The 27,121-nt window shown below is 39.9% G+C and overlaps 3 protein-coding genes across 6 annotated transcripts in view; 1 reads left to right on the top strand and 2 right to left on the bottom strand.

Moving 5' to 3' along the window:
- Nucleotides 1-5,456, top strand: part of LOC134743174 (four and a half LIM domains protein 2-like) — a 179,336-nt gene extending 173,880 nt beyond the window's left edge. For all 4 annotated transcript variants that reach the window (XM_063676552.1, XM_063676551.1, XM_063676553.1 and 1 more), the window contains 3 exons: nt 2,126-2,295; nt 2,954-3,140; nt 3,778-5,456. In XM_063676552.1, coding sequence (XP_063532622.1) covers nt 2,126-2,295; nt 2,954-3,140; nt 3,778-3,935 — 515 coding nt within the window. In that variant the 3' untranslated portion in view covers nt 3,936-5,456. The remainder of the gene's footprint in view (nt 1-2,125; nt 2,296-2,953; nt 3,141-3,777) is intronic.
- Nucleotides 5,457-5,851: 395 nt separating this feature from the next.
- Nucleotides 5,852-8,975, bottom strand: LOC134743179 (uracil phosphoribosyltransferase homolog). The gene is made up of 4 exons (XM_063676560.1): nt 8,776-8,975; nt 8,436-8,628; nt 7,873-8,040; nt 5,852-6,818 (listed from the first exon to the last, which is right to left on the bottom strand). The coding sequence occupies exons 1-4, from the start codon at nt 8,901-8,903 to the stop codon at nt 6,636-6,638; spliced, it is 672 nt and encodes a 223-aa protein (XP_063532630.1). The 5' UTR covers nt 8,904-8,975; the 3' UTR covers nt 5,852-6,635.
- A 1,590-nt stretch (nt 8,976-10,565) lies between these two features.
- The window catches only part of LOC134743178 (very long chain fatty acid elongase 6), a 62,202-nt gene continuing 45,646 nt past the window's right edge, over nt 10,566-27,121 (bottom strand). The window contains exons 3-4 of the mRNA XM_063676558.1: nt 21,718-21,939; nt 10,566-15,573 (exon numbers count right to left, since the gene is read on the bottom strand). Coding sequence (XP_063532628.1) covers nt 15,207-15,573; nt 21,718-21,939 — 589 coding nt within the window. The 3' untranslated portion in view covers nt 10,566-15,206. The remainder of the gene's footprint in view (nt 15,574-21,717; nt 21,940-27,121) is intronic.

Raw genomic sequence — 27,121 nt, 5'->3', positions numbered from 1 at the left:
TTGGAATATGTATATCAAATCTGCTCTCTTTCATGTAGACCACTGGACGTGAGCCCTAATCATTAGCAATTAAAATCAATACGCTGCCCGTGGGATGGTAAAAGTTGTCAACCACGTACCTTTCACTCGAGAACAATGGCGTAATGAACGGTTATTGAAATTATTCGAGTCTTAACTGGATCAAAGGCGGGTCGGGATGAGTCAATATTGATGATTAATTGAATGAAGTCTAACAAAAATCTATTGAATTCTGCTCTATGGGTATTGGTATAGGTACACAAATAAAAAATCGGACTAGTCCCACAGTAAGCTCAATAAAACTTGTCTTGTGGCTACTAGCCGACGATACATATATATAATAGATAAATAGATACTTAAATACATAGAAAATATCCATAAACACACAAACTTACTAGGATTCGGACCCGGAACTGCTGCCTAGTAGGAGTAGGCAGGGTCACTACTGGGGCTCCTCAAGGCAAGAGTTAATATGTATCTCATAGGTAAGCGTGCTCCACCGTAGACCGCATCATCACTTACCATCAGGTAGGATCGTGGTCAAACGCCTGCCTTCATTTAAAAAAACTAGGCTAGAAGAAGGCCGTTAATACATATTACTAATTAATAAAATTGTTTTAAAAAAAATACGTCTACATAGTAGAAACCATTTCAGATTTTATCAAAGCATCATGTTTAAGTACCTATTCTTTAACCAAAATAACATCTAGATTTTCAAAATGTTACCTACCTACAAAAATCAGCATTTGTAGTCACATGCTCCTTAACGTACCACACTATATAGCTAGTTGCATAGGAATATTAGAACCGTCAATATAAATAAAACACAACATCCCCGTAGTAAAGTCACGTAAAGTTCGCTGCACGCGAACTTTTATGTTGCATCGGAAACAACTTTATCGTTATCGTACCACCAATAAGGACGCCTCAAAAGGCGAAAAGTTTAAAAACCGCAAAACGCTATAACGCATCAATAAATTGCGGATTTTGACATCTTACATGTAAAGTGAGCTTCTATTCCGTTGAGAAAGCTACAACCTGCCCTGCCGTATGAATATTGCGCTTAAAATAAACAAAACTGGCTTTGTCCTATGGTTCCTCTTTCAGTAGGTACTTGAATTTTGAGTCGTAGGTTTGCATTTGAATAACGTTTTCGTACAAACTTAGTGCTATTTTGTGGTAGGTTTATCTAATTCAATATCTTCATTTATCGATGTTACGATGCATCGCGTGCATTCAAATATTACGGCCAAAAATATCGACGCCGCCGGCCGCCGGCAATCTTCAAGGACAAATCTCCATACAAATCTGATGTATCGGAGACACGCAAACGGTTGTTATGAATGTTGTTATGATGATATGAACGTTATGATGTCATAAACACGAATAGGGAATTTGCAAATACTTATGAATACATACTATAATGCAGATTGTATAAGTAGAACCCTAACCTGGTGAAAAAACGGCCAAGCCATAATGCCTTATAGGATCAAATTGTTACGACAGTTAGCCCTATTTTATTACAACGACAAAAGACTTGGCCCTAATCTACAACGCTTATTCGTTGTCTGTCTTGGCCAACGAGTTTCGTGAATAGGCACTCAACACACTAAGTACTAATAATTAAAATCCTTGAGCCAAACGTTCCATCAAATATTCAAGCAGTTAAAATTTACACCAATTAAGTGTAACATTTTATTAATAAAGTCATTGTAAACATCCAAATAAAGAGCCAATAAAAATATAAACAGCCAATCTATACCGATACCTGTTACATAAGGTCATTTATTATGGTTTAACTCTATATAATATTACAAATCAGTTAGAGCTCGTAAACTATCATACATTTTTATAAGAAAGAACGATGTTAATTAAAGTCTTAGTCTACGAGTAAAAGTTTTCGTTTTCGATTACTGACCATTGAGGAGTTCTGATCGGTATCTGGATTCTGGAATGCATATACAACCATTCATTGCCTTTAAAATAAACCCTGAGTGCGAGCGTTGACATCTATACCGGTATAGCAGAGGCGTGCGGAACCGCAACAGTGTGATACCGATACCGCGTAAAGCCGTCAATCACTAAGATGACGTCATTTGTTCCCCAGGAACCAAGAAGATGGAGTACAAGACCCGGCAGTGGCACGAGAAGTGTTTCTGCTGCGTGGTGTGCAAGAACCCCATCGGCACCAAGAGCTTCATCCCGCGCGAGCAGGAGATCTACTGCGCCGGCTGCTACGAGGACAAGTTCGCCACCCGCTGCGTCAAGTGCAACAAGGTGAGGCTAACAAAGGCTTCAATAGATAACCCTGGGGAATCTCTCATAAAAATATAATTGGGCGTCAAAAATAATATGGCATGGGTGGCTTAAATCTGTCACGCTTCCAGTGGGCAAACAAGTTCTTCGCGGTGGGCTCTAGGAAGTCTAGGAGCCCTTGGGAGTTGGGGTTTGCTCATATTTAATTTTGTGAGTCGCTCAGTGCTGGCATCAATCTTTTACAAGTAACTGCACCTAGTCCCACGAACAGATCCTTTAAGGCGCATGGCACACTGCATCCGATTCGCACATCGTCGCTCCGATGTTTGAGCGAGACAACGCTATGCGCGTATTATAGCGACATCCCGCTCGCACGTCGCGACGTGCGAATCGGATGCAATGTGCCATGCGCTTAATCGATGCCTATTAACTGTTGTGACAGCGATGCAGCCAGCATAGCGTACCTTATATTGGGCACATAAATACGTTACTAACGCCATCCAACTCACTTACACTCGGTATTTTAAAAACTTTTAAAAAGGTCAATGTCACCACAGTTAGCAACCACCTATCTCAAATGAAGTCTTCTTGGTTCAACTTATCTGTTTCACCCGTTTGCCAGGGCCGTCGTAAATCTCCATAATATCTGAATATTAATTGTCCATTACCCATGTTCCAGATCATCACGCAAGGCGGCGTGACGTACAAGAACGAGCCGTGGCACCGCGAGTGCTTCACGTGCACCAACTGCAACACGTCGCTGGCGGGCCAGCGGTTCACGTCGCGCGACGAGAAACCCTACTGCGCCGAGTGCTTCGGCGAGCTGTTCGCCAAGCGCTGCACGTCGTGCGCCAAGCCCATCACCGGTCAGTATACAGTCACGTGATGTATGGGAACAAGCCGTCGTGGCACCGCGAGTGCTTCACGTGCAAAAGAACATAACAAGCTGCACTATTCCCGTGACGTGTAGCTAAGGAACTAGTTACCCAACTAAGAGAATTCGTTTTGCGACGACGCGAATTTCGCTTTGATGGCTTTATTTACAGATGTGCAAGTTGCGGAAAGTTTCCAAAAAGTTGGAAAATTCTCGGAAACTTCACAGGAAACAAAGGGAATTTTCATATTGGAATGGAAAATTTCAATTCCTATAAAAAATATGAGAAGTTTCCGGAATTTTAACAAGTGGATTTTCGCAATATTGGAATCTTTCCAACGGTACATCAGTAGTTATATTCGTAGCTGCTTTCCTTTTCTTTATTTCCTTCATATTTCACTCCACGAGTAGCCCTCTAGCTAGTTGTTACTAGATGGCAGTGATTTGGTTTTACTACTCGACAATAGATGGCGCTAGTGTAATGGTAATTCAAAGTTTACACAAAACTACCATTTCATTTCCCTAATTGTTGGCGCATAGTTTATCATTCTAAAAGTTCACTACGAGATACCTACTTTACAAGGTATCGAATTTGTCAGGCAAAACTAAAACAAACTTGAATTTTCCAGGCATCGGCGGCACCCGCTTCATCTCGTTCGAGGACCGCCACTGGCACAACGACTGCTTCATCTGCGCGCAGTGCAAGACCTCGCTGGTCGGCAAAGGGTTCATCACCGACGCCGCCGACATCATCTGTCCCGAGTGCGCCAAGCAGAAGCTCATGTAAACACACACACACACACACCCACCCAACGCCAAGTCGACTAACGAACGTAGCAAACAAAATTACGCGCTTTCATTTTTAAAAAAAACAGCGTCGGTTTCAAAATTAGAATATGCTTTGAAAAGAAATGCGCTTTCATTTTGTGTCATAGTTACCGGCACGCAATTTCATTCGCAACTGCTTTTTTCTAACAGCACGATTTTAGTTTAGCTAAACTGATTCGTGTTTTAATTTGTGGTGCAGCGAAAAAACCATACTGCCAGTAGTTGGTAGCGCGAAGGACTGGGTCGAGTCGGAGGGACGCGACCCGCCGAGAGACCTGTTCGACCTTGTCAACATAACCAACTTCCGAAAGGGCAAATAAAAATAGTCCGACCGAAGCGTTGTTAACCGATATTTTTATACAAAAATTCGAGAAAATTAAAAAAAATATAAAGGATGCACAAGTGTATGAGTATTTAATTTCGCTTTTCTACTGGTTTTATTTAAGGTGTTTACATATTTTGGCTGTAAGCTTCAGTTGTCACTAATCCAGTGATCCATCCACGCCTATTTATTTAGGATCGTTATACATATGTATTTATACGCTAATTGCCATACAATTTTGCTTTAGCTGTTGTATTAGTCCCTTAGATTTTATTGTCAATTTACCTAGTGCGATTCACGCGATGCCTTAATAACATATCTAAGTCAATTTCGAGGGTATATATGATTTGTGTTGTACATGTATTTCGACGATATAATTTACAACATGATTAAGTCCGGGACGACCGGACGTCATCTATAGCTATAGGTAGGAGATGCAAACATATCTTTGCCGGTAACAGAGATGCTACGCTCAAATCGGTTCGCAGCGACGTTAGTTTGGTCACTAGCAAAGATAGATTTGCGGTTAATCTGTTTAATCGCCAAGGTGCCATGACGATAGTTGACAGCTATTGTAGAAACTATAAAAACATCTATAAAGTATTATTAAGCCTCCAATAGCTTTCAATCCGTCATCAATTTGGAGTGATAAGTGCTTGTTATTGTTTAAAACTCGTAACATAGGGTAAGAATTGACATTTTAATGATATGTGTTATACTTGTAAGTATTTATTTAGCTATACGGGAGTAGGTACGCATTGTTGCGAGGGCGGCCGCGCGAGGTGGTCGCGCCGAGGCGAGCGCTTCCTAACACTTAAATGACGTTTCGTCATAGTTTTTACTAATAAAAAAATAATAAAATATTTTTGTTCTCGAATTAGAATTACTCGTGTTACAATAATATAATTGAATGTTATCGCTATTTTTACAAGGTAATATTATAAAGTAGGGTAACATCTGTGTTGAATGAGACCACGATCAGGGATCACTTATGGGTACTTGTTAAAGGATAAATTATTAGAATGTTGAAAATATAAATTTATATTAATGTGTACACTTTTAAACTGTTTAGCTGTGTGATCTGATCTAATTTAAATCTTTGTATCTATCTACTCATAGATTGTATAAACTACGAAACTGAATAAACCATTAAAAGTATTATTGTTTGTTTCCTTCACCCCAAGTTTGGAGCCAACAGATATATCGGAGCAAATGTGGTGCTTACCAAAATCTGAAGCCGACCATACTGCCAACGCATTTCAAAGCTTGATTTGTTACATTTGAACCTCCTGTATAGTAATGGACAATGGTATAGTAGTACAGTCGAGTTCATGAATATGTCAACATTTCTTCACCTTAATCCGTTGCGATAAGGTGAAAAAATGTATACATATTTATGAACTCGACTGTACAAATAGGACTGTTATTTTTGATACCTACTACCCCTACAACCAGTTGCATATGAGCCCTTATTTCTTTGTTATTGGTTAGCCTGAATAGGTATTAATTGTTGGTGCTACAATCGCAGGAGTAAATAATTAAATTATGAGGTAATTTATACATAAACAAATTTATTCTCATTTTATCCTAATGACTACAATTTAGTATAATACAATAAATAAACATCCTGACCAGTTAAAAAGATCTGGAATTAAACTGAACCAAGGCAAGGCACTATGCCATTAGCATATTTCATACTTGTTTCTAAATAAATTAAATAAATAAATTTCATTGGTAGCACATTAATAATGGTCATGAATCTCATGATACTGTATTAAGGCCCACTTGCACCATCACACTAACCCGGGGTTAACCCAGTGTCAAACTGTACTGGTAACCATGGTAACTCCAGGTTTAACCAGTTAACCCCGGGTTAGTGGGATGGTGCAAGTGGCGCTTAGTTGTGCCCAGCCTATAAAAAAATAGTTCAATTGTTTACATTTCTTAGCTTCAATAGCTTACATTTCTAATAAATTATGTAATGAGATTTTAATATCATGTATTTTCGGTCAAATACTCTTTTAAACTTATATTTTTAAGTAGTTTATCACAAACTTATATTTTCCGCACAATTCTCATGAACCACAATGAAATCGTGTTAGTGTTGTTTTCAACAAACTTGCAATTAAGAAATTTATCAAAATATTGAAACTGCGTTGTACACACAAGCAATTAAAAAAAAAGCGTATTGACTCCCAACTTTTCTTCACCATGAGGGGAAAAGATCACTCATGTTCCTTTCAAACATTAGGATTGTTAGCCAGTTTCTGTTGTTGTTTTGTCTCTTTAAGTTTACCAGACAAAATAGTGAAAGCAATTAATTGGCCCCAGAAACTTTCAGTCAGTCCCAAAGTACTTCTGTCCAAAGTGGTTAGGCGCTACTGGGTGGAGCTCGGAGGTGAGTATCGTCATCCTGGGCACGTAGTCTACGACGGCTCGTACGGCGGCGGGCGTGCAGAACAAGTTGGACAATATGATGCGGTCCTCCTTCACGCCGTGCTGTGTCAGAACGTTCACCGCCTGGAATCATACGCAAGTTTGTGACCTCATCAAGGATGATTTTAAGTGCTGCAGTTAATTGATGGTTTTCCACTTCTAATTTTTGAACAGTAGTAAGTAAACACTCTATTGTACGAAAAGGAAAGGAAGCAAGGTTACATCAGATAAAAGTAGTACAAAGGCGAACTTATCCCTAAGAGGGATCTCTTCCAGTTAACCTACATACTTTCCCCGAAAAATATTTTAACATGGTCAGCTAACCCATTAATCAGTTTAATAAAATTATTTTATTATTAAAAGGACGTAAGTAACAGGAAGATTCGCCCTTTTGCTGGTATGGCTTTTTATTATATTGTATGAAGGTGGTACAGAAACCCTCCATTATGCTTGGCTCGACACATATTTGGTCTGTTTTTTTTAACGTTAAGTTACGCTTGAGGTTCAGAATCTCTGTAAGATTCAGGATGTTACAGGTGTCATTCTCTGGAAAATAAGACTTTATAGCTTACACCGAGTTTGCCATTTGTATTGTATACACGGTGTTTATTTTAAACTCCTTTAATTTTAAGGGTGCATTCCTGAGCTTAAATTACGTTACTTTCTCAAAGACATCAGTATTCTAATTAACTCCATTTCGGAGGTCTACTATAATCTAATAAGGCCCCTATGAACGTGTACACTTGTCTTAGGGCTTGTTTACATATTGATTAGTGTTTAGTATGAGTTTCTGCATTTCCTACTAAACGCAAGTACTGTCTCGGACAATCAATGTTCGAAATGATATTGATATGTCAAAGTTTTCAATTGTTTGGTTAAGTTAAATTGCATGTCCATGTTACAACAACGCTATACGCAGCATTTAATTACTTTTTGCGAAAAATTAAAAAAAATAAAGTAACATAAAAATTTCTTAGAAAATGAAGTATGCCATTCAGTTTTCTTAAATGTACTTAGCCATACCCCGAAGTTAACGAAGTTTTAAAAAAACCGTGTATAATAAACAATTGCTATTGCGAGGCTCAAAAGCAGTGAAACCTGATTAAATGACAGAATTCTACACAGTATTAGAACACACCTGTTTAACAGTATTTCCTGTGGACATGATTGGGTACATGAGCAGCACCTGTCTCCGAGCAATGTCCTCGGGGAACTTGGCATAGACTACATGTGCCTCATGCGTGTCTGTGTCACTCTCCACCAGGATCTTGCCAATGCGGATGGAGCGGCAACAATCTCGGAGACCCTTTAAAAATATGTAAAGTTTAATATTTAAAAATTAGGCTAATAGTAAGCAGTAAAAAGCACTTGCATGTCTAGAGGCATGCAAGTTTCTGAGAAAAAATACCTTATCTTCCTTGGGAACTCTGGTAATGTCATTCAAATCACTTACGAACATTCCAAGCCTCTTAAGTATTTTTTTTATGTATTCCATGCATACTGATTAACCCTCAGCTCAACAGAAAACAGGACAGTTGTGAGTTCAAACCTTTTTTTCGCTCAATTGTATCAATGATTCTGGTTTATTAAGAAAAATAAAATACAAAAAAGGGTCAATGGTTATGTTCAGTATTTTGGATGTTGCCGAGGTAACTCAAAAATCTAACAAAAATCTTTAAACAATGGAAAAATTTGACTTACTTGTTCCATAGCCTCCCCGGACCGCACGATAGACACGCCACAGTTCCCAGCTCCATACTTCAGCCCTTTGTATAACGCTCCCGTGGGCGTCACCACCTCGCAGTCCGTGAACGGCAGTTTGTTCAGGCTCTCTTCAATCACTAACCTTATCAAACGGTCCGCATAAAACTTGAAATCACTTCGCGATGTATTTCTGTAAATAAAATTGAAGATAAGTAGGTGGAAAGCATATATTTCCATGCATGTAGGTGTTCATTAGTTCTAAACTAGTATTAGTTCAACTGTGCAACTGATTCAAATGCAAAGACTCGTGACGCCATACGAGGGTAACCTCACTTACTTATCCCGTAAAATACTCTGCAATTCTTTGATATTATCGTTCGAAGGCAATAGCATGAGACTGTCTCCAAACTGTTCTTTAACGTCGTTGGCGTCCCATGGCCGGATTTCATCGCTTAATAAATCCATTTAAGGTTTACAATAACACGAGCACTTTGCAATAACACAAGAGATAAAAATCGAAAACAATTGTCAAAATGTCAAATGTCATTGTCATTGTCACATTTTGACTTGATGACATGTTGCGTTGCCGCTCAGTCAGCTGTATTCTATGTTTGAGACACTTTTAAAACCACTTTATGTTATTAACGGGATTTACATTTCAGTTTAATTACACTGAGGAAGAATGAAATAAGAAAAATGTACTAGAATCGTTAAATAAATAAAGATTTGTTCATATCAAGACATAACAAAAAATTGCATGTCAGTAGAAAAAGGCGGCAAATTTAAAAAATGTAGGCGTGAAGGGATATCGTCCCATAGAAAATTTGAATTTCGCGCCTTTTTCTACTGACAAGATTTGCTTGGCCAACTATAGTTTGTCAATGGACTGTCTCATTTCAAACATAGACAGAGAGAATCATACTATCTTTGTCTTACACTAGTTACACTAGTACTAGCAGACTAGCACCCAAAAGAAAAGGATGAGTAGTTTTTTTTGTTCTTATTTACTGACAATTTGATTTGACCAACTATAGCACATTGCATTTTCAAGTTGAGGAAGAGGGACGGACATACTTCGCCTCTGCTTACCGGCCAGTATAAATAAAATGAACCCCGCGGGCAAGAAACAATTTATTTACGAAATCATTTTTTTTTTTTGTAAGTAGACGTCTTAGATGACTTGCCACACCACTACGCTGCAATATCCCATTTCCCCAATCCCAATGAATTCAATAGTTTACGATTTATTTTCTCAGACACGTGCACATGGGCGCAACTAATCGGAGTGGCGCACGCCGCGCGCGTGCAATCATATATAAGACCTATACGCCATACGGGTGGTGACCGCGAGTCGTCCTATAAGTTCAGTCTATATATTATGTGGTTGGTCTGTGTCTGTGCATGGGGCTTATCCTTGTACCAGATGACGTAGTAGATCATATGGTCACCGCCCGTACTAAAAGGGTAGGTACAGTACAGAGAAAGGTATCAACGACTTCCGGTTCGAACGCCATCTTGATAGTAGCCTCGTGATTAATTCCTTTGTTTTTTGCTCATTAATATTGTTTAAAGTGTAATATCGATAGCTTTATTATACAATAATCTAATGTGGTAGTGTGCAGTGAATGGAGAATTAATCTCAAAGCGTGTTTAACCACCATTTTGGAGTCAACGGCCGGTAGTCCACGTGCTTCCAGCTATCGGTTTTACGAGACAACTACAACAACCACCGAACAGCGTCGTGCTCTAAGAGCGTTTATTTTGTTCCTACCCTTTTACGTGACATTGGCTACGGGCAACACCGCCTACCTATATGCCATTTCTCTGACCCTCTCAGCAGAAATATGACAGAGTAGAAAAGGTAGGTAAGCTAGGAACTAAACTACGCAGCCGCTCCGTTCGTAGTTGCATCGTATGAAGGTATGATTCAAGGATTTGTATGATAGAAAATGTAAGCACCGACGACCACAAGTGAACTACGCAGCGTACGTATCCATAAGTACGTAGTGAGTTGCGTTTGTCATGGGTACATTGCGCTGCGCGTTTGTCAACATTATGCTACGTAAACAGTGTTTATAAGAAATTTCCATAATCGAAGTAAAAGGCAAAATTAAAAGTCAAACAATATTAATGCACTAACGCTTTATTCGCCCAGAAAATACAAATGAATGATTGTAAGAATAATCCCATATTCTTTATATTAAGATGGACATCTGACAATAATATTTTCTCCAGAATTGTAACCACAAAACATTCACAAAAATATATCTTAAAAATATTTTATTGAGTACTATGGAACTGTAACCTCTAGTCCATTCTAGGCAGAACAACAACAGCATTTGTAAATGCGAGAAAAATACGCATATATATATATAAATAAAATAAGTAAATGCTAAATGTTTATGACAATGTCTTTACTGAATATTGATATACATATTGGTATACAACATGAAATATTCGGTTACTTATTCGAGACCTTTCGATCAATGGGTAAGTACTGTTTTTATATTATTAAAAATATTTTCGTATTTAAACTAGTACAGGCGTAAAACGCTTGCATGTGATGGCATTAGATGTAGGACATAGACAAGAAAAAACATAATATATTTAAGTTTGATCCTCCATGTGGCCAACACGTCCAGTGTCCAGACCAATACATAGTGATTGATTCTACTTGTAAATTGTTTAATAAAAAATACAATTAATAGCGTGCCAAATCAACGCTTAATCAGAAAGTTATTCTTAGTACGTAATAATATTTTATTTACCCAGCTCAATTAGACTGTATTTGATTTTGTACTTGATTAATTAATACAATATAACCAAACACAAATACATCCAAACGGAAATTTGCATCTTATCAGGTTTTCTATTATGGGCACCGACACTGACCGTATAAACAGAAAGTGAACAGGACCAAAATATAACCTACCTATATTTTGGTACCTAAATATTATTGATTCAAACATTTTGTATGCTACAACATTATTGTGCCGCGGCATTTTATTCTGATCACAGCACTAAGTTGTAAATGACATGATTGGTTTATCAAGGCAGTTAAAAAGATAAAAACTGTCATAAAACAAATAATAAGCATCACAAAATCCGCTACCTATCTTTAATGTAAAATAAACCAAGAACAAGGTTCGTAAATCCATATTATGATTTGTAATAACAAAATACATAACAAATAAAAAATACTTACATTAAATGTTATATTAGTCTAAATAATGTCTAAACCCACTTATCCATAAATAAAACAATGGACTGGACAATGAAAAATAACAGCCTATCTGCAAAATATAAATTATTTTCTAATCTTTTATGATCTTAGCTTGTAATTGTGACTTCTATAGTGGAACTAGACGAAATTGACCTGGCCTAACACTACTATGGTTGGCCACTAGTCAACCAAATTTTAAGTCATTTTTACATTTTCTAATCTAAAATTATTGTACAACTGGATCCGGCCAATGAGAATCAGAAGGCGAAAAACTATTACACACACGCCCCTTCTTCCATTACATCTAAGTATTACGTGTTCAGTTTCTTAAGTTTTTGTTTCCAAAACTGAGATACCAATTTCAGAGTCCATTTAGAAGTCAAATTTCTGGTTTTCTTTCTCTTTAACAGCGATCCAGTTTCATTTTAAACTCCTCTAAAACTGTAAGATGTCAGGGGAAATATCAACAACGATTACCTAAATTCATAATGCTATTTTTCGTTACTCTGTACTTGACGCGAACATTATATTTAAATATATCACTGACACAGGGTCTATGGTATGATTCCTTACATTTGGTCTAACTGTCCGAGGGCGTGTGTGTACTAAATTGCCTTAAAGAAGTGATAAAACAACTGCTCTCAGTATAAATATTACGAGCCTTAGCATGTTAACTAATATTTTGCACTTATCAGGTATCTCCACTAGTAAAGCACTAGTTTAAAGGGCATGTTATTTGACCAAATGTAAGTACGTAGTTGTCAGAATTTCCAACACTAATAGTAAAATGACTAACTATTTTGGACTTTTAGTAACGCTTAAAGAACTAATTTGTGTGCGCCTAAGTTAGCATCACGTCCTGCTAACCTAACATTAGTTTATAAAATCGACACGCACACGGGCCAAAACATCACTACCCTTCGGAACGCTATGTTTACCACGCGCCACGTGCTAAGCATATTTTCATATTCATAAATAGCTATATAACCGTCTCGAGATAGGACTAAAAAAATCTCACCTATCACAAAAACTTTGTATTATAGTGATTTATCTCGGCCCTTAACTTAAGCATTGGCTTGGAATTATATTAGCATATTTACAAACAAATATGTATTTCTATTAACGTAACAACATCATTGTGACGTAGAATCCGGATAAAAATCCGTTTTTATTTTAGGTATAATCGTCTTGGTAATTAAGAGCAACTCTCAAAATCAAACGTCTTGCGTCAAAATGTTCCAATTACGTCGTAAACCCAACATATATAACAATGCGGCTAAGGAGCTACCGGTTGATGTCCCCAGTTACTACGTAATCTACGTATAACTATCTGATCCGCCTCCATTCCTACAAAACCTATTCGATCTACGGGGAGCTTAAAACGATGCATCGTTCCGTGTGACTTAAAATTTAATTTTTTCAAACAGAAGCGGTACAGAGTAGTTTCTTTAACCGGTTGCGCTATACACACTAGTGCCAGTACCTTTACATGGCACAAATTCAATGACGTTTACTGGCTACCTCAATACTAGGGCGAAGCCAAAAGACATTTGAAGTTTGTTTTATTTGAAATTGTTTGTGGTTAGCATACGATCACGTCGATGGTTCAGTTCTCAGAGCTTAGTTTTAATCATGCAATCATAAATAGTAATAATATCGTAAGCAAATATATTTTCATTTCTCATGCTCTGAAAGAGGGTCATTGTTGTTCTAAAAGGTGTGCAGAAAATGATACGTGTCTGCACTAGAGCATTTTACGTTCGAAGTACGTTTTTTTGAATTTTTTTACGATAAGCAATTGAAATTTGAATTTAAATGTATTTGTTATACAATTTCCATTCTGATATTTGACTCTCCATTCTATAAATAGAGACACTTTTGCCTAAATTGTTAACTGAAGGTAGGGTACCTAAAAATACTATAAAAATTATACTTGGTCATGTTTTAAAAAAGACATGCATTTTACTTTCCTCGTATTCGAAATGAAAAGTAGAGTGTTTAACTCGGGTGAAAGGCATCATTTCAGCCTCGGACTATTGGCGCTCTCACTGCGTTCGAGCGCCAAAAATACCTCGGCAGAAATGACTGCCTTTCATCCCTTGGTTAACAATCTACTATTTCTAAACCGATATGGCTGGATGGAGACACGATTCACACCTCTTATAGAACTGGACCATCTAATTCATAGGCCCCACTAAAGCACTGTCAATTTCACCAAACATTAATATTGCTTATTCCCCTAACAGGAAATCTTACACTTTGTGCGCTTGTTTGACAAGCGTTTCAAAGTTATCTAACCTAGACAACAACGGTCACACAGCGAAACCATAACCTTAGTAAATGTAGAGGTATATAACCCATTTACAAATAAATTACCTTTAAATCACTCAGTTTTCTTTAAGTAATAAATACAATAAACAACAACAAAAAACTACTGCTTTTATATGGGTCGGAATGCAGCAGACCGTACAATGTGGGGTCGTCGTTCAGTCGTTATAAAGTTTAACAGAGCAGGCGTAAATACACTCTCAAGCGGCAGATTTTCATGTAATGCCACTATAACGTTTTAATACGTCACCTTTACAGTCAGTCGTCCTAATGTACGATATCTATATAATTCACGTATAAAAGCGTCGAAAAAAGTTACTAGAAGGTATAAAGCAAATAACCCATTTAAAAGCATCAGTTCACTCTGGGAGGGCGTCACTACTCACAGAAGCTTACACTAAAGCCAATAGACAAAGATGACACCGTCGGTAATCCTATCTGATCGACTATCAACAGAACAGCCCACAATGGATTATAAAAAGCTGTCAGTGCCACGCGAAACTTACATTTTTAACTTTACGTCAATGTGTGGTCGATCAACCTGTTTTAAAGTCGACCAGTGTTTTAAAATAGCGAGTTTTTGCTTCATCTCAATAATTATTTCTGGTAGAAGTTAGGTTTACCGACAAAGTCATTTCGGGCCGGCTGTACAATTTAGCGGAATGTATCGCGCGCCCGGCGCCGGCGCGGCGGTGGACGGCCGGCCGCAACGCAACAACAAGCTTCCAATACGACCCGCATTTTGCCTACCATTCGCAGTTATTGATCTACTTTTCATCCAAAAGATTTTGCACGTGCATCGCTTGTAGCTCCACCGCCACTGCTCTCATGACTAGTGTCGGTGTCGCGATGGTCATGTCCCATCAGTATTACGAGAAATGTTTGAATTTACATTTAATAATTATACCTAGTAATTGCGTGCGAAGCACATCAATCATTTTCCAATTAATCTAGACGAAACTAAACCGAACACCAAAATGAGCAAATAATTAGAAGCATTATTCAACCTAATCACCTATTAAATTATTCACAACATGCATTTGACGGTTTGTTAGCGTCATTTGAAAGTTGTTTGTTCCGAAAATAATGGAAATCCGAAATAATGATCACGCTCTGAACGAATGTTGTGGTGGAGCCGGCGCGTCCGGTCCGTTCGGTACCCTTACAGCCATACGGGAACTGTACAATAACCTAGCACATATCACAACTCGCTACGACTAGTGGGCGACGCCGACGACTCCGTTCCGTTGCCGAGGATACTCGTTGTAATTCATCTTGGCGCTGGGAGCTTGACTCTGGACTGGTTCCGATTTGGCTTTCTTTCCCGGTTTGGGAGAGAGGTAGGCTTTGTAAAAGAAGCGGGCAAAGAGGACGAAGTAGGAGAAATACATGGCCATAGAGAGTTTGATGTTGAAGTGGCTGATCCCGCAGGCGCCGGTGGCGCTGGTGATGTAGTTGTGGGCAAACACGTTGATGGCGCAGCCGATGATCATCTGCGTCAGCTGCAGGACCGTGATGGTCATGGCGAGGGCCTTGGGCGGGTACTTGCCCATGCTCACCAGCGCGTAGTACGAGTACATCACGCTGAAAACAACAGGAAACATGTGTTACTTACATAGGTACACTACACTTCAATTGGCGATATATACCTATTCGTAAATAAATACCAATTACTGTTACACTAAACCTATTTTTTATAATCGGACCGTTTATGATGTCGGGTCGCGTATGATGGGAGTGATCAGTTTATTTAAAAATATTAATAATAGTTTTGCAGCAGTTTAACATTGTTGCTTAACGCGATTTTCTTTATTGACAGTAAAAAAACGTTCAAAATTTGTTGACAAGCTCCAATATTCATTTATAAAGGTAATTCAAGATAATATTATCTTGATTTTAGGTAAAAAAAGGTTTTAAAGACATTTCACTCACGTTTCACATAAAAAATACATTGTTTAAATTGTGTAATGTACGGAACCCTTGGAACGCGAGTCCGACTCGCACTTGGCCGGTTTTTAATAGTTGACGATGATCCTTCCTTATGTCATTATGCAGCCGTGCGATAGCCAAGTCATTATACGTATTCCAGTCCAGGGAAGGCCCGGCCGGACTCTAAATTGGTTCAGCGGTGTAAGTGTGAAAACGTAACAAACAGACAGATAGTCCGAATTACTTTTGTATTTATAATATTAGTAGGGATGTGCCCAAATGTGGCAATAGTATCATTTTATTGCAAATAGATTCGCCTCCAGCAAGGCAGATAAAACATAATAAAAGTATGTATTAAAAACTGTAATAGATGTCATATATTAAAGAAAAAGTGACGAAGCCCTCCAGTGGTGAAGGCCGGATTCGAACCGGCGTCTTTAGCTATCGCGGCTAACGCCATGAACCCCTAGGCCACCCCGCCACGGCGGTGCCCGTCCGAATTTCTCGACTATATGCCATCTTAGTAAGACTAGGCGTCTTTGACCAGCTCTAAGGGCAAGCAGTGCGCGCTTGCACCTCCTAAACGAACTCCTTACGGATTTACGTTGTAGCGAGAGAGACTGGTGCTGCCATCTATGAACATTTGAACAAGTTTTGAGAACAAATCAAATTATTTTATTAAATATTTTGATTTGTGTTTTTTTAAGTAGTCACACTACTATATATAAATTAAAAACTGTAATAGATGTCATATATTAAAGAAAAAGTGACGAAGCCCTCCAGTGGTGAAGGCCGGATTCGAACCGGCGTCTTTAGCTATCGCGGCTAACGCCATGAACCCCTAGGCCACCCCGCCACGGCGGTGCCCGTCCGAATTTCTCGACTATATGCCATCTTAGTAAGACTAGGCGTCTTTGACCAGCTCTAAGGGCAAGCAGTGCGCGCTTGCACCTCCTAAACGAACTCCTTACGGATTTACGTTGTAGCGAGAGAGACTGGTGCTGCCATCTATGAACATTTGAACAAGTTTTGAGAACAAATCAAATTATTTTATTAAATATTTTGATTTGTGTTTTTTTAAGTAGTCACACTACTATATATAAATTAAAAACTGTAATAGATGTCATATATTAAAGAAAAAGTGACGAAGCCCTCCAGTGGTGAAGGCCGGATTCGAACCGGCGTCTTTAGCTATCGCGGCTAACGCCATGAACCCCTAGGCCACCCCGCCACGGCGGTGCCCGTCCGAATTTCTCGACTATATGCCATCTTAGTAAGACTAGGCGTCTTTGACCAGCTCTAAGGGCAAGCAGTGCGCGCTTGCACCTCCTAAACGAACTCCTTACGGATTTACGTTGTAGCGAGAGAGACTGGTGCTGCCATCTATGAACATTTGAACAAGTTTTGAGAACAAATCAAATTATTTTATTAAATATTTTGATTTGTGTTTTTTTAAGTAGTCACACTACTATATATAAATTAAAAACTGTAATAGATGTCATATATTAAAGAAAAAGTGACGAAGCCCTCCAGTGGTGAAGGCCGGATTCGAACCGGCGTCTTTAGCTATCGCGGCTAACGCCATGAACCCCTAGGCCACCCCGCCACGGCGGTGCCCGTCCGAATTTCTCGACTATATGCCATCTTAGTAAGACTAGGCGTCTTTGACCAGCTCTAAGGGCAAGCAGTGCGCGCTTGCACCTCCTAAACGAACTCCTTACGGATTTACGTTGTAGCGAGAGAGACTGGTGCTGCCATCTATGAACATTTGAACAAGTTTTGAGAACAAATCAAATTATTTTATTAAATATTTTGATTTGTGTTTTTTTAAGTAGTCACACTACTATATATAAATTAAAAACTGTAATAGATGTCATATATTAAAGAAAAAGTGACGAAGCCCTCCTTTAATATATGACATCTATTACAGTTTTTAATTTATATATAGTAGTGTGACTACTTAAAAAAACACAAATCAAAATATTTAATAAAATAATTTGATTTGTTCTCAAAACTTGTTCAAATGTTCATAGATGGCAGCACCAGTCTCTCTCGCTACAACGTAAATCCGTAAGGAGTTCGTTTAGGAGGTGCAAGCGCGCACTGCTTGCCCTTAGAGCTGGTCAAAGACGCCTAGTCTTACTAAGATGGCATATAGTCGAGAAATTCGGACGGGCACCGCCGTGGCGGGGTGGCCTAGGGGTTCATGGCGTTAGCCGCGATAGCTAAAGACGCCGGTTCGAATCCGGCCTTCACCACTGGAGGGCTTCGTCACTTTTTCTTTAATATATGACATCTATTACAGTTTTTAATTTATATATAGTAGTGTGACTACTTAAAAAAACACAAATCAAAATATTTAATAAAATAATTTGATTTGTTCTCAAAACTTGTTCAAATGTTCATAGATGGCAGCACCAGTCTCTCTCGCTACAACGTAAATCCGTAAGGAGTTCGTTTAGGAGGTGCAAGCGCGCACTGCTTGCCCTTAGAGCTGGTCAAAGACGCCTAGTCTTACTAAGATGGCATATAGTCGAGAAATTCGGACGGGCACCGCCGTGGCGGGGTGGCCTAGGGGTTCATGGCGTTAGCCGCGATAGCTAAAGACGCCGGTTCGAATCCGGCCTTCACCACTGGAGGGCTTCGTCACTTTTTCTTTAATATATGACATCTATTACAGTTTTTAATTTATATATAGTAGTGTGACTACTTAAAAAAACACAAATCAAAATATTTAATAAAATAATTTGATTTGTTCTCAAAACTTGTTCAAATGTTCATAGATGGCAGCACCAGTCTCTCTCGCTACAACGTAAATCCGTAAGGAGTTCGTTTAGGAGGTGCAAGCGCGCACTGCTTGCCCTTAGAGCTGGTCAAAGACGCCTAGTCTTACTAAGATGGCATATAGTCGAGAAATTCGGACGGGCACCGCCGTGGCGGGGTGGCCTAGGGGTTCATGGCGTTAGCCGCGATAGCTAAAGACGCCGGTTCGAATCCGGCCTTCACCACTGGAGGGCTTCGTCACTTTTTCTTTAATATATGACATCTATTACAGTTTTTAATTTATATATAGTAGTGTGACTACTTAAAAAAACATAAATCAAAATATTTAATAAAATAATTTGATTTGTTCTCAAAACTTGTTCAAATGTTCATAGATGGCAGCACCAGTCTCTCTCGCTACAACGTAAATCCGTAAGGAGTTCGTTTAGGAGGTGCAAGCGCGCACTGCTTGCCCTTAGAGCTGGTCAAAGACGCCTAGTCTTACTAAGATGGCATATAGTCGAGAAATTCGGACGGGCACCGCCGTGGCGGGGTGGCCTAGGGGTTCATGGCGTTAGCCGCGATAGCTAAAGACGCCGGTTCGAATCCGGCCTTCACCACTGGAGGGCTTCGTCACTTTTTCTTTAATATATGACATCTATTACAGTTTTTAATTTATATATAGTAGTGTGACTACTTAAAAAAACACAAATCAAAATATTTAATAAAATAATTTGATTTGTTCTCAAAACTTGTTCAAATGTTCATAGATGGCAGCACCAGTCTCTCTCGCTACAACGTAAATCCGTAAGGAGTTCGTTTAGGAGGTGCAAGCGCGCACTGCTTGCCCTTAGAGCTGGTCAAAGACGCCTAGTCTTACTAAGATGGCATATAGTCGAGAAATTCGGACGGGCACCGCCGTGGCGGGGTGGCCTAGGGGTTCATGGCGTTAGCCGCGATAGCTAAAGACGCCGGTTCGAATCCGGCCTTCACCACTGGAGGGCTTCGTCACTTTTTCTTTAATATATGACATCTATTACAGTTTTTAATTTATATATAGTAGTGTGACTACTTAAAAAAACACAAATCAAAATATTTAATAAAATAATTTGATTTGTTCTCAAAACTTGTTCAAATGTTCATAGATGGCAGCACCAGTCTCTCTCGCTACAACGTAAATCCGTAAGGAGTTCGTTTAGGAGGTGCAAGCGCGCACTGCTTGCCCTTAGAGCTGGTCAAAGACGCCTAGTCTTACTAAGATGGCATATAGTCGAGAAATTCGGACGGGCACCGCCGTGGCGGGGTGGCCTAGGGGTTCATGGCGTTAGCCGCGATAGCTAAAGACGCCGGTTCGAATCCGGCCTTCACCACTGGAGGGCTTCGTCACTTTTTCTTTAATATATGACATCTATTACAGTTTTTAATTTATATATAGTAGTGTGACTACTTAAAAAAACACAAATCAAAATATTTAATAAAATAATTTGATTTGTTCTCAAAACTTGTTCAAATGTTCATAGATGGCAGCACCAGTCTCTCTCGCTACAACGTAAATCCGTAAGGAGTTCGTTTAGGAGGTGCAAGCGCGCACTGCTTGCCCTTAGAGCTGGTCAAAGACGCCTAGTCTTACTAAGATGGCATATAGTCGAGAAATTCGGACGGGCACCGCCGTGGCGGGGTGGCCTAGGGGTTCATGGCGTTAGCCGCGATAGCTAAAGACGCCGGTTCGAATCCGGCCTTCACCACTGGAGGGCTTCGTCACTTTTTCTTTAATATATGACATCTATTACAGTTTTTAATTTATATATAGTAGTGTGACTACTTAAAAAAACACAAATCAAAATATTTAATAAAATAATTTGATTTGTTCTCAAAACTTGTTCAAATGTTCATAGATGGCAGCACCAGTCTCTCTCGCTACAACGTAAATCCGTAAGGAGTTCGTTTAGGAGGTGCAAGCGCGCACTGCTTGCCCTTAGAGCTGGTCAAAGACGCCTAGTCTTACTAAGATGGCATATAGTCGAGAAATTCGGACGGGCACCGCCGTGGCGGGGTGGCCTAGGGGTTCATGGCGTTAGCCGCGATAGCTAAAGACGCCGGTTCGAATCCGGCCTTCACCACTGGAGGGCTTCGTCACTTTTTCTTTAATATATGACATCTATTACAGTTTTTAATTTATATATAGTAGTGTGACTACTTAAAAAAACACAAATCAAAATATTTAATAAAATAATTTGATTTGTTCTCAAAACTTGTTCAAATGTTCATAGATGGCAGCACCAGTCTCTCTCGCTACAACGTAAATCCGTAAGGAGTTCGTTTAGGAGGTGCAAGCGCGCACTGCTTGCCCTTAGAGCTGGTCAAAGACGCCTAGTCTTACTAAGATGGCATATAGTCGAGAAATTCGGACGGGCACCGCCGTGGCGGGGTGGCCTAGGGGTTCATGGCGTTAGCCGCGATAGCTAAAGACGCCGGTTCGAATCCGGCCTTCACCACTGGAGGGCTTCGTCACTTTTTCTTTAATATATGACATCTATTACAGTTTTTAATTTATATATAGTAGTGTGACTACTTAAAAAAACACAAATCAAAATATTTAATAAAATAATTTGATTTGTTCTCAAAACTTGTTCAAATGTTCATAGATGGCAGCACCAGTCTCTCTCGCTACAACGTAAATCCGTAAGGAGTTCGTTTAGGAGGTGCAAGCGCGCACTGCTTGCCCTTAGAGCTGGTCAAAGACGCCTAGTCTTACTAAGATGGCATATAGTCGAGAAATTCGGACGGGCACCGCCGTGGCGGGGTGGCCTAGGGGTTCATGGCGTTAGCCGCGATAGCTAAAGACGCCGGTTCGAATCCGGCCTTCACCACTGGAGGGCTTCGTCACTTTTTCTTTAATATATGACATCTATTACAGTTTTTAATTTATATATAGTAGTGTGACTACTTAAAAAAACACAAATCAAAATATTTAATAAAATAATTTGATTTGTTCTCAAAACTTGTTCAAATGTTAAAAGTATGTATGTTACTAACCTGTGCACACAATAGTTCATAACGACGAACCAGCGCGCCGAGGACGTAAACTCGGAGAAGGAGAACCAAGAGTATAGCAGCACGGTGATGTGGTGGTACCAGTGCAGGAAGATGAGCGGCTTCTTGCGCAGTATTATGAACACCGTATCGCCCAGCTCGGGCACTTTAGAGAGCACGAACATCCACGTCCAGAAACCGGACACTTTGTCTGCCTCGATGAAACTGAAAACAAAAGAAAAACTTTGATTACTCGTCACAAATTTTAAGCAAATGCGAAAACTCTGGCTGTAGGATGAGCTTTTTACAGCAGAACAGGTACGAATGTGGGGATAATTAAAGAGTCGAAAATGCGCAATCCATAGGCAAATCCTACATCTTTCTCACCAGTGATGATTAACTTTGATTAAATGTGTCTTAGAATTAACGAACAATTATTTGCCACCCGTTATAACTCTCCGTGTTTGAGCTGAACAAAATACGAGACCTCGTTTCATGATAAATTAAAATTAACCCCAGTCAAACTAGAATGTCAAATAGGACATGGCTAATATCCGAAATGACCACTCGAGGTTATAACTACAATGATTCATTTGTAGTTAATGTTTTATATTATATTTAGAGTAGAGTGGATAGATAATTCGCGTGTATTTGTTGCATATTAACGTCACTGGTTTCCTGTGTCCTGTTTATCAAAGGAACTTATCGTAAAAGTCATAAAGTACCCCAATAAGTCTCACTTAGTAGCTCAGTTTCGTAAGCAGGGTTACTATCAACTATGTAGGTTTAATCGGTCAGGTCGGTACTAAAATGTTCGATACTGTATCCGTAAGCATAGTTGATCAGGATCGTACACATAAAGCATGCTAAACCTATGTCGCCAATAACGTCTTGCGGGTGCTGTTGCGTCTGACGCGCTTCTGCAGCGCGTCATGCCTCCACTACACGTCCGCGGATGCATCTGCGGACGTGTAATAGTGGAGGCATCAGGCATGTTCGCGGACGCGCAGGTAGATGGTTTCTATACTTTATAATATAGTTTATATGCCACAGTAAGGAAGCGCGCGCCGCGAGCCGCGACGCGTCGCCGCTGAGTGCTTGACAGTATTATTATTATTGTTGGGGTGTTGTGGGCCTGTGAGTGTCACGTCGACACTGACGGCCCTTTAAAGTTCGTTACTAATGCCCGTTGAGTCCAGAAAATTCCAGATTCTTTGGGCCGTAATGTTCTGTACCTCATAGGGTTGCAGTATGTGCCGCCCTAAGTGGATACTTCTTTTTGACATTAGTGGTCCACAGGAACAGAGAATGTGCATTGCAGTCTCCTCTGACTCCTGGCAGAACCTGCATGTCGCATCCTGTTTCTTCCCAATTCGGAACATGTGTTTGTTCAACTTACAGTGTCCAGTCAATATTCTAGTCACTGCGCAGGTTTTATATCTTTTAAGCCTTAGAAGCTCCTTAGCAGTTTTGCCGTTGAACCCTTTGATTAGAGCTTTCGAGTGTTCTTGTCCTTTGACGAACTTCCACCAATCGATTGCTCTCGTTTTTTCTATGTTGCTGAGCAGAGAGTATGCATACCGTTTTGTGATTCCACAGAACGGTTCTGGGCCGACCAGGGGTGTGTCTGCGCCCTTTCTAGCAAGTTCGTCCGCTTCTTCGTTTCCGTTAATGTCGGAGTGCCCTGGTACCCATCCAAGTATGACTTTGTTGGAGTTAGTCAGTGCATTAAGGTTTGTTTTACAGTTCTGGACTAGTTTTGAGTTTGACTCGAGAGAATCTAGTGCCAGCAGAGCAGCCTGGCTGTCTGAGTTGATGTAGATATGATGGTGTCTTAGGTTTCTATCCAGGTTAAGCTCCGCACATTTGTTGATGGCGAAGACTTCTGCCTGGAAGATTGATGCCTGTGTGCCCATGCTGACGCTAGCTCTGAGCTTAGGTCTCTCACCATAGATCCCACATCCTACATCATTGCCTTTCTTGGAACCATCCGTGTACCAAATATGGCTTCCCTCTTCGACGTACATTTGGTCGTTGGTCCATTTGTCTCTAGGAGGGATTTCTACAGTGTACAGTTTGGTAAAATGACATTCGGTGTACGTGTCATCAGTGGGCATGCTAAGGGTTCTATTTGCAAAAACCCAGGCCTTTAGTTTGGTTAATGCTTGAGAGCGCCATTTTAGCCTGTTTAGCGTGCATATTCTGTAGACGCACTTCTTGGCCTCCTTTTGCACGTGCAGGTGGAGTGGTATAATGTCCAGCAGTGCGTCTAGGGCCGCTCCCAGTGTCGAGGAGAAGGCGCCTGTTGCGGTTAAACAAGCCGTGCGTTGCAGGCTGTTTAGAGTATCTATCGCCGTCTTTTGGCTGGTTTTGTTACACCAGACTGCGGAGGCATAGGTGATAATGGGCCTCACTACCGCTGTGTACAACCACATAGCAATTTGGGCTCTTATGCCCCATCTTGCTCCTGCCATTCGACAGCATGAACACATGGCCATTTTTTTGCTTTTTGTATAATATTTCTCAAGTGAGGGTTCCAAGTTAACTTTTGGTCGAAAGTGACCCCTAGATACTTGACCTCTTCTGAGAACGGTATTATTTGTCCATTAAGTCTTGGTTGTGTAAGCTTTTCCAGCTTTCGTTTCCTTTTGAATGGTAACTATTACAGTCTTGCTCGGATTAATGGACAAGTCATTTTCTCTACACCATTTGAATATAGTGTTTAGAGCTCCTTGCATTAGGTTGGAAATCGTGTGGAGGCAAGGGCCTTTGACAATGACTACTATCGGCATATCCCTGTGTGTCATAGTCATGGCCTGACATAATTGCAAGAAGTTGGTCCACTGCTAGGGTCCATAATAGTGGGGATAGAACGCCTCCTTGTGGACACCCTTTTGTGGTATAAAATTCATGCATATTGAGGGTCAGAGTGGCTACTCTGTTCGAGAGCATGCTATGTACCCATCTGGTGGTGGTTTCGTCTACTACCTTTGAATTCATACCATTGAGTATGGTCTCTGTGGGCGTATTGTCGAAAGCACCCTCGACATCAAGGAACGCACATAGAGCGGTTTGCTTTTCCTCTAGGGTTTTCTGCACTTTGTCAACCAGGTCGAGTAGGGCAGTCTCCGTAGTTTTCCCCTTTTGGTAAGCATGTTGGTTTACACTTAGTGGTCTATCCACCAGGTATTTCGCTCTAATGTGTTGATCATGATTCTTTCCATCGTTTTGAGTAGGAACGATGTTAGACTAATAGGTCTGAAGGATTTAGGTTGTGAATAGTCCTTTTTCCCTGCTTTTGGTATGAAGCGTACCTTGACCCTAGTCTATTCATCTGGTATAATTCCCCATGCGAAACTTGCTCGGAATATTCTGGCCAGATGCGGGAGGAGGAGTTCCTGTCCTTGCTGTAAAAGCGCCGGAAATACTCCATCTTCTCCTGCCGATTTAAATGGTTTAAATTTATCCAATGCCCATCTAATTTTGTTTGGTCTGAAAATGTTAGTTGCCAAATTCCAGTCTATATTGCTTGCCCTGTGGTTTCGAGAATTCCTTTGGGCGCAAAGTTGTGTGTTACTGGTTGAGTACGAACCGGGGAAGTGGGTGCTTAACAGTAGCAACAGTATCCTGAGTGTGATAGCGGATAGGCTCGATAGTCGCTATATGCAGCACTGGTCGAACCTGCATTATGAAATGCTAAGGAGGCCGTCGGCGAGGCGAGGAAGACCCCGACAAACATGGATGGCCACTATAAATAGGGACTTAAAGAAGGCAAAAATACCAGCCCACACGACCCGGGACAGACAGTCCTGGCGAAGAATTACTAGGAGAGCCGACCCCAAATGATGAGATTAAGGCTAGGAAAAGAAGAAGAAGAGAATAAAAATAAAATAATACAATAAGGTTATAACAGATTTGAGTGTGTTTACCTCCTTTTCAAAAGCCAACAGACCTGCTGACCGATTTAGTTACTTCCTTATCGTAAAGATTAAATTTAATTAATTAATACCAAAATATTGTCACTTACCACCTAAGACACTATTGTACCTACTTATTCTTTGCAAATAAATACTTACTTACTTACTTTGCCGTTTCCGTTGCCGGGCGTCAGACCGTCAACATCTCCTGAGGATGCCTCGTAGAGAGGCGAAACAAGTGTCGAGTATTGTTCTTTTGGTGGTGGTTTGTTATATTTATTTGCGTATCTATTTTTGCGTTGGGAGGATGGGAACATTAATTGCATGTAAAAAAAATACGCAAGTAGTTAAGTACAACGGGTTAGCACTGAATGGCACTGATTGACTAGCACGTTATCTTTGCGCGGATTAGCAAAGTAATATTTTGGTATTAATTAATATGGATTTCCGCAAAGTAACGCCTGATTCTATTCACTAAGATAAAATTTAATGGTGCTGCAAATCACTACATAGTATAAAACAAAGTCGCTTCCTGCTGTCTGTCTGTCCCTATGTATGCTTATATCTTTTAAACTACACAACGGATTTTGATGCGATTTTTTTTTATAGATAGAGTGATTCAAGAGGAAGGTTTATATGTATAAATACACCAGCATTGCACCCGTGGGAAGCCGGAGCGGGTCGCTAGTACTACATAATGGATATAAGAGTTTAGCATGCAACTGGCATCGGCCTCAACCGTGAATGTTGCATATTTATCATTATTATATTTATGTAGTTATGGAGCCGCGTGTTCTATTCCATAATTTGCAATCATACGACGTGCGTCACCGTGCCCTCATAGAATTTATCGTATGATATTTGCTTATATTACGTGAGAGCATTACATTGTTTATCATGTTTATGCTTTTACGCATTTTATAATTAGAAACCTTTTGTACCTACTCATGTATGCTACCTACATGTCACTAATTCATTGTTATTCTATTTTATTACGACTAGACCCTACCTAATAATTAAAAATAATAACAAATTTTAGTTTAGTCCAGGAAATCTCGCTTCAACCGCAGAATGCCGCTCTTTGAGTTGAGGCAGTTCTTTCGATGTTAATATACAATAGAATTTTAACAATCTTTTTTCTGGTCGGGTTATACATACCTATATATGGTCCCACGAAGTATGTCGTATAAGCATACACGACATACTTAGTCGGACCATACATATTAATAAAACAAGGAACAGGTTAAAATAAATCACACCAAATGAGAATACAATATGTATAGCAGAATTTATCCCTATCAACACTCTGGGAATAATAATCACTATAATCTGTATGCATATTCTATTATTATTTTATAAAGGTTACCTTGTAAAGTTTCCGTCCAAACAATCTTAGAAGTTGTAAAGCTTCTCAGAATAGCAGCGATCGACGGAACGAGGGCACGAAAATGCATAACAGTTCGCGCGATGACGACTTGGGACTTTCATAA

The sequence above is a fragment of the Cydia strobilella genome, chromosome 7 (genome assembly GCF_947568885.1).
Source record: "Cydia strobilella chromosome 7, ilCydStro3.1, whole genome shotgun sequence".
Classification (NCBI taxonomy): domain Eukaryota; kingdom Metazoa; phylum Arthropoda; class Insecta; order Lepidoptera; family Tortricidae; genus Cydia; species Cydia strobilella.
Note: the sequence above shows the minus strand (reverse complement) of the source record. Positions and strands in the feature narration are given on the sequence as shown.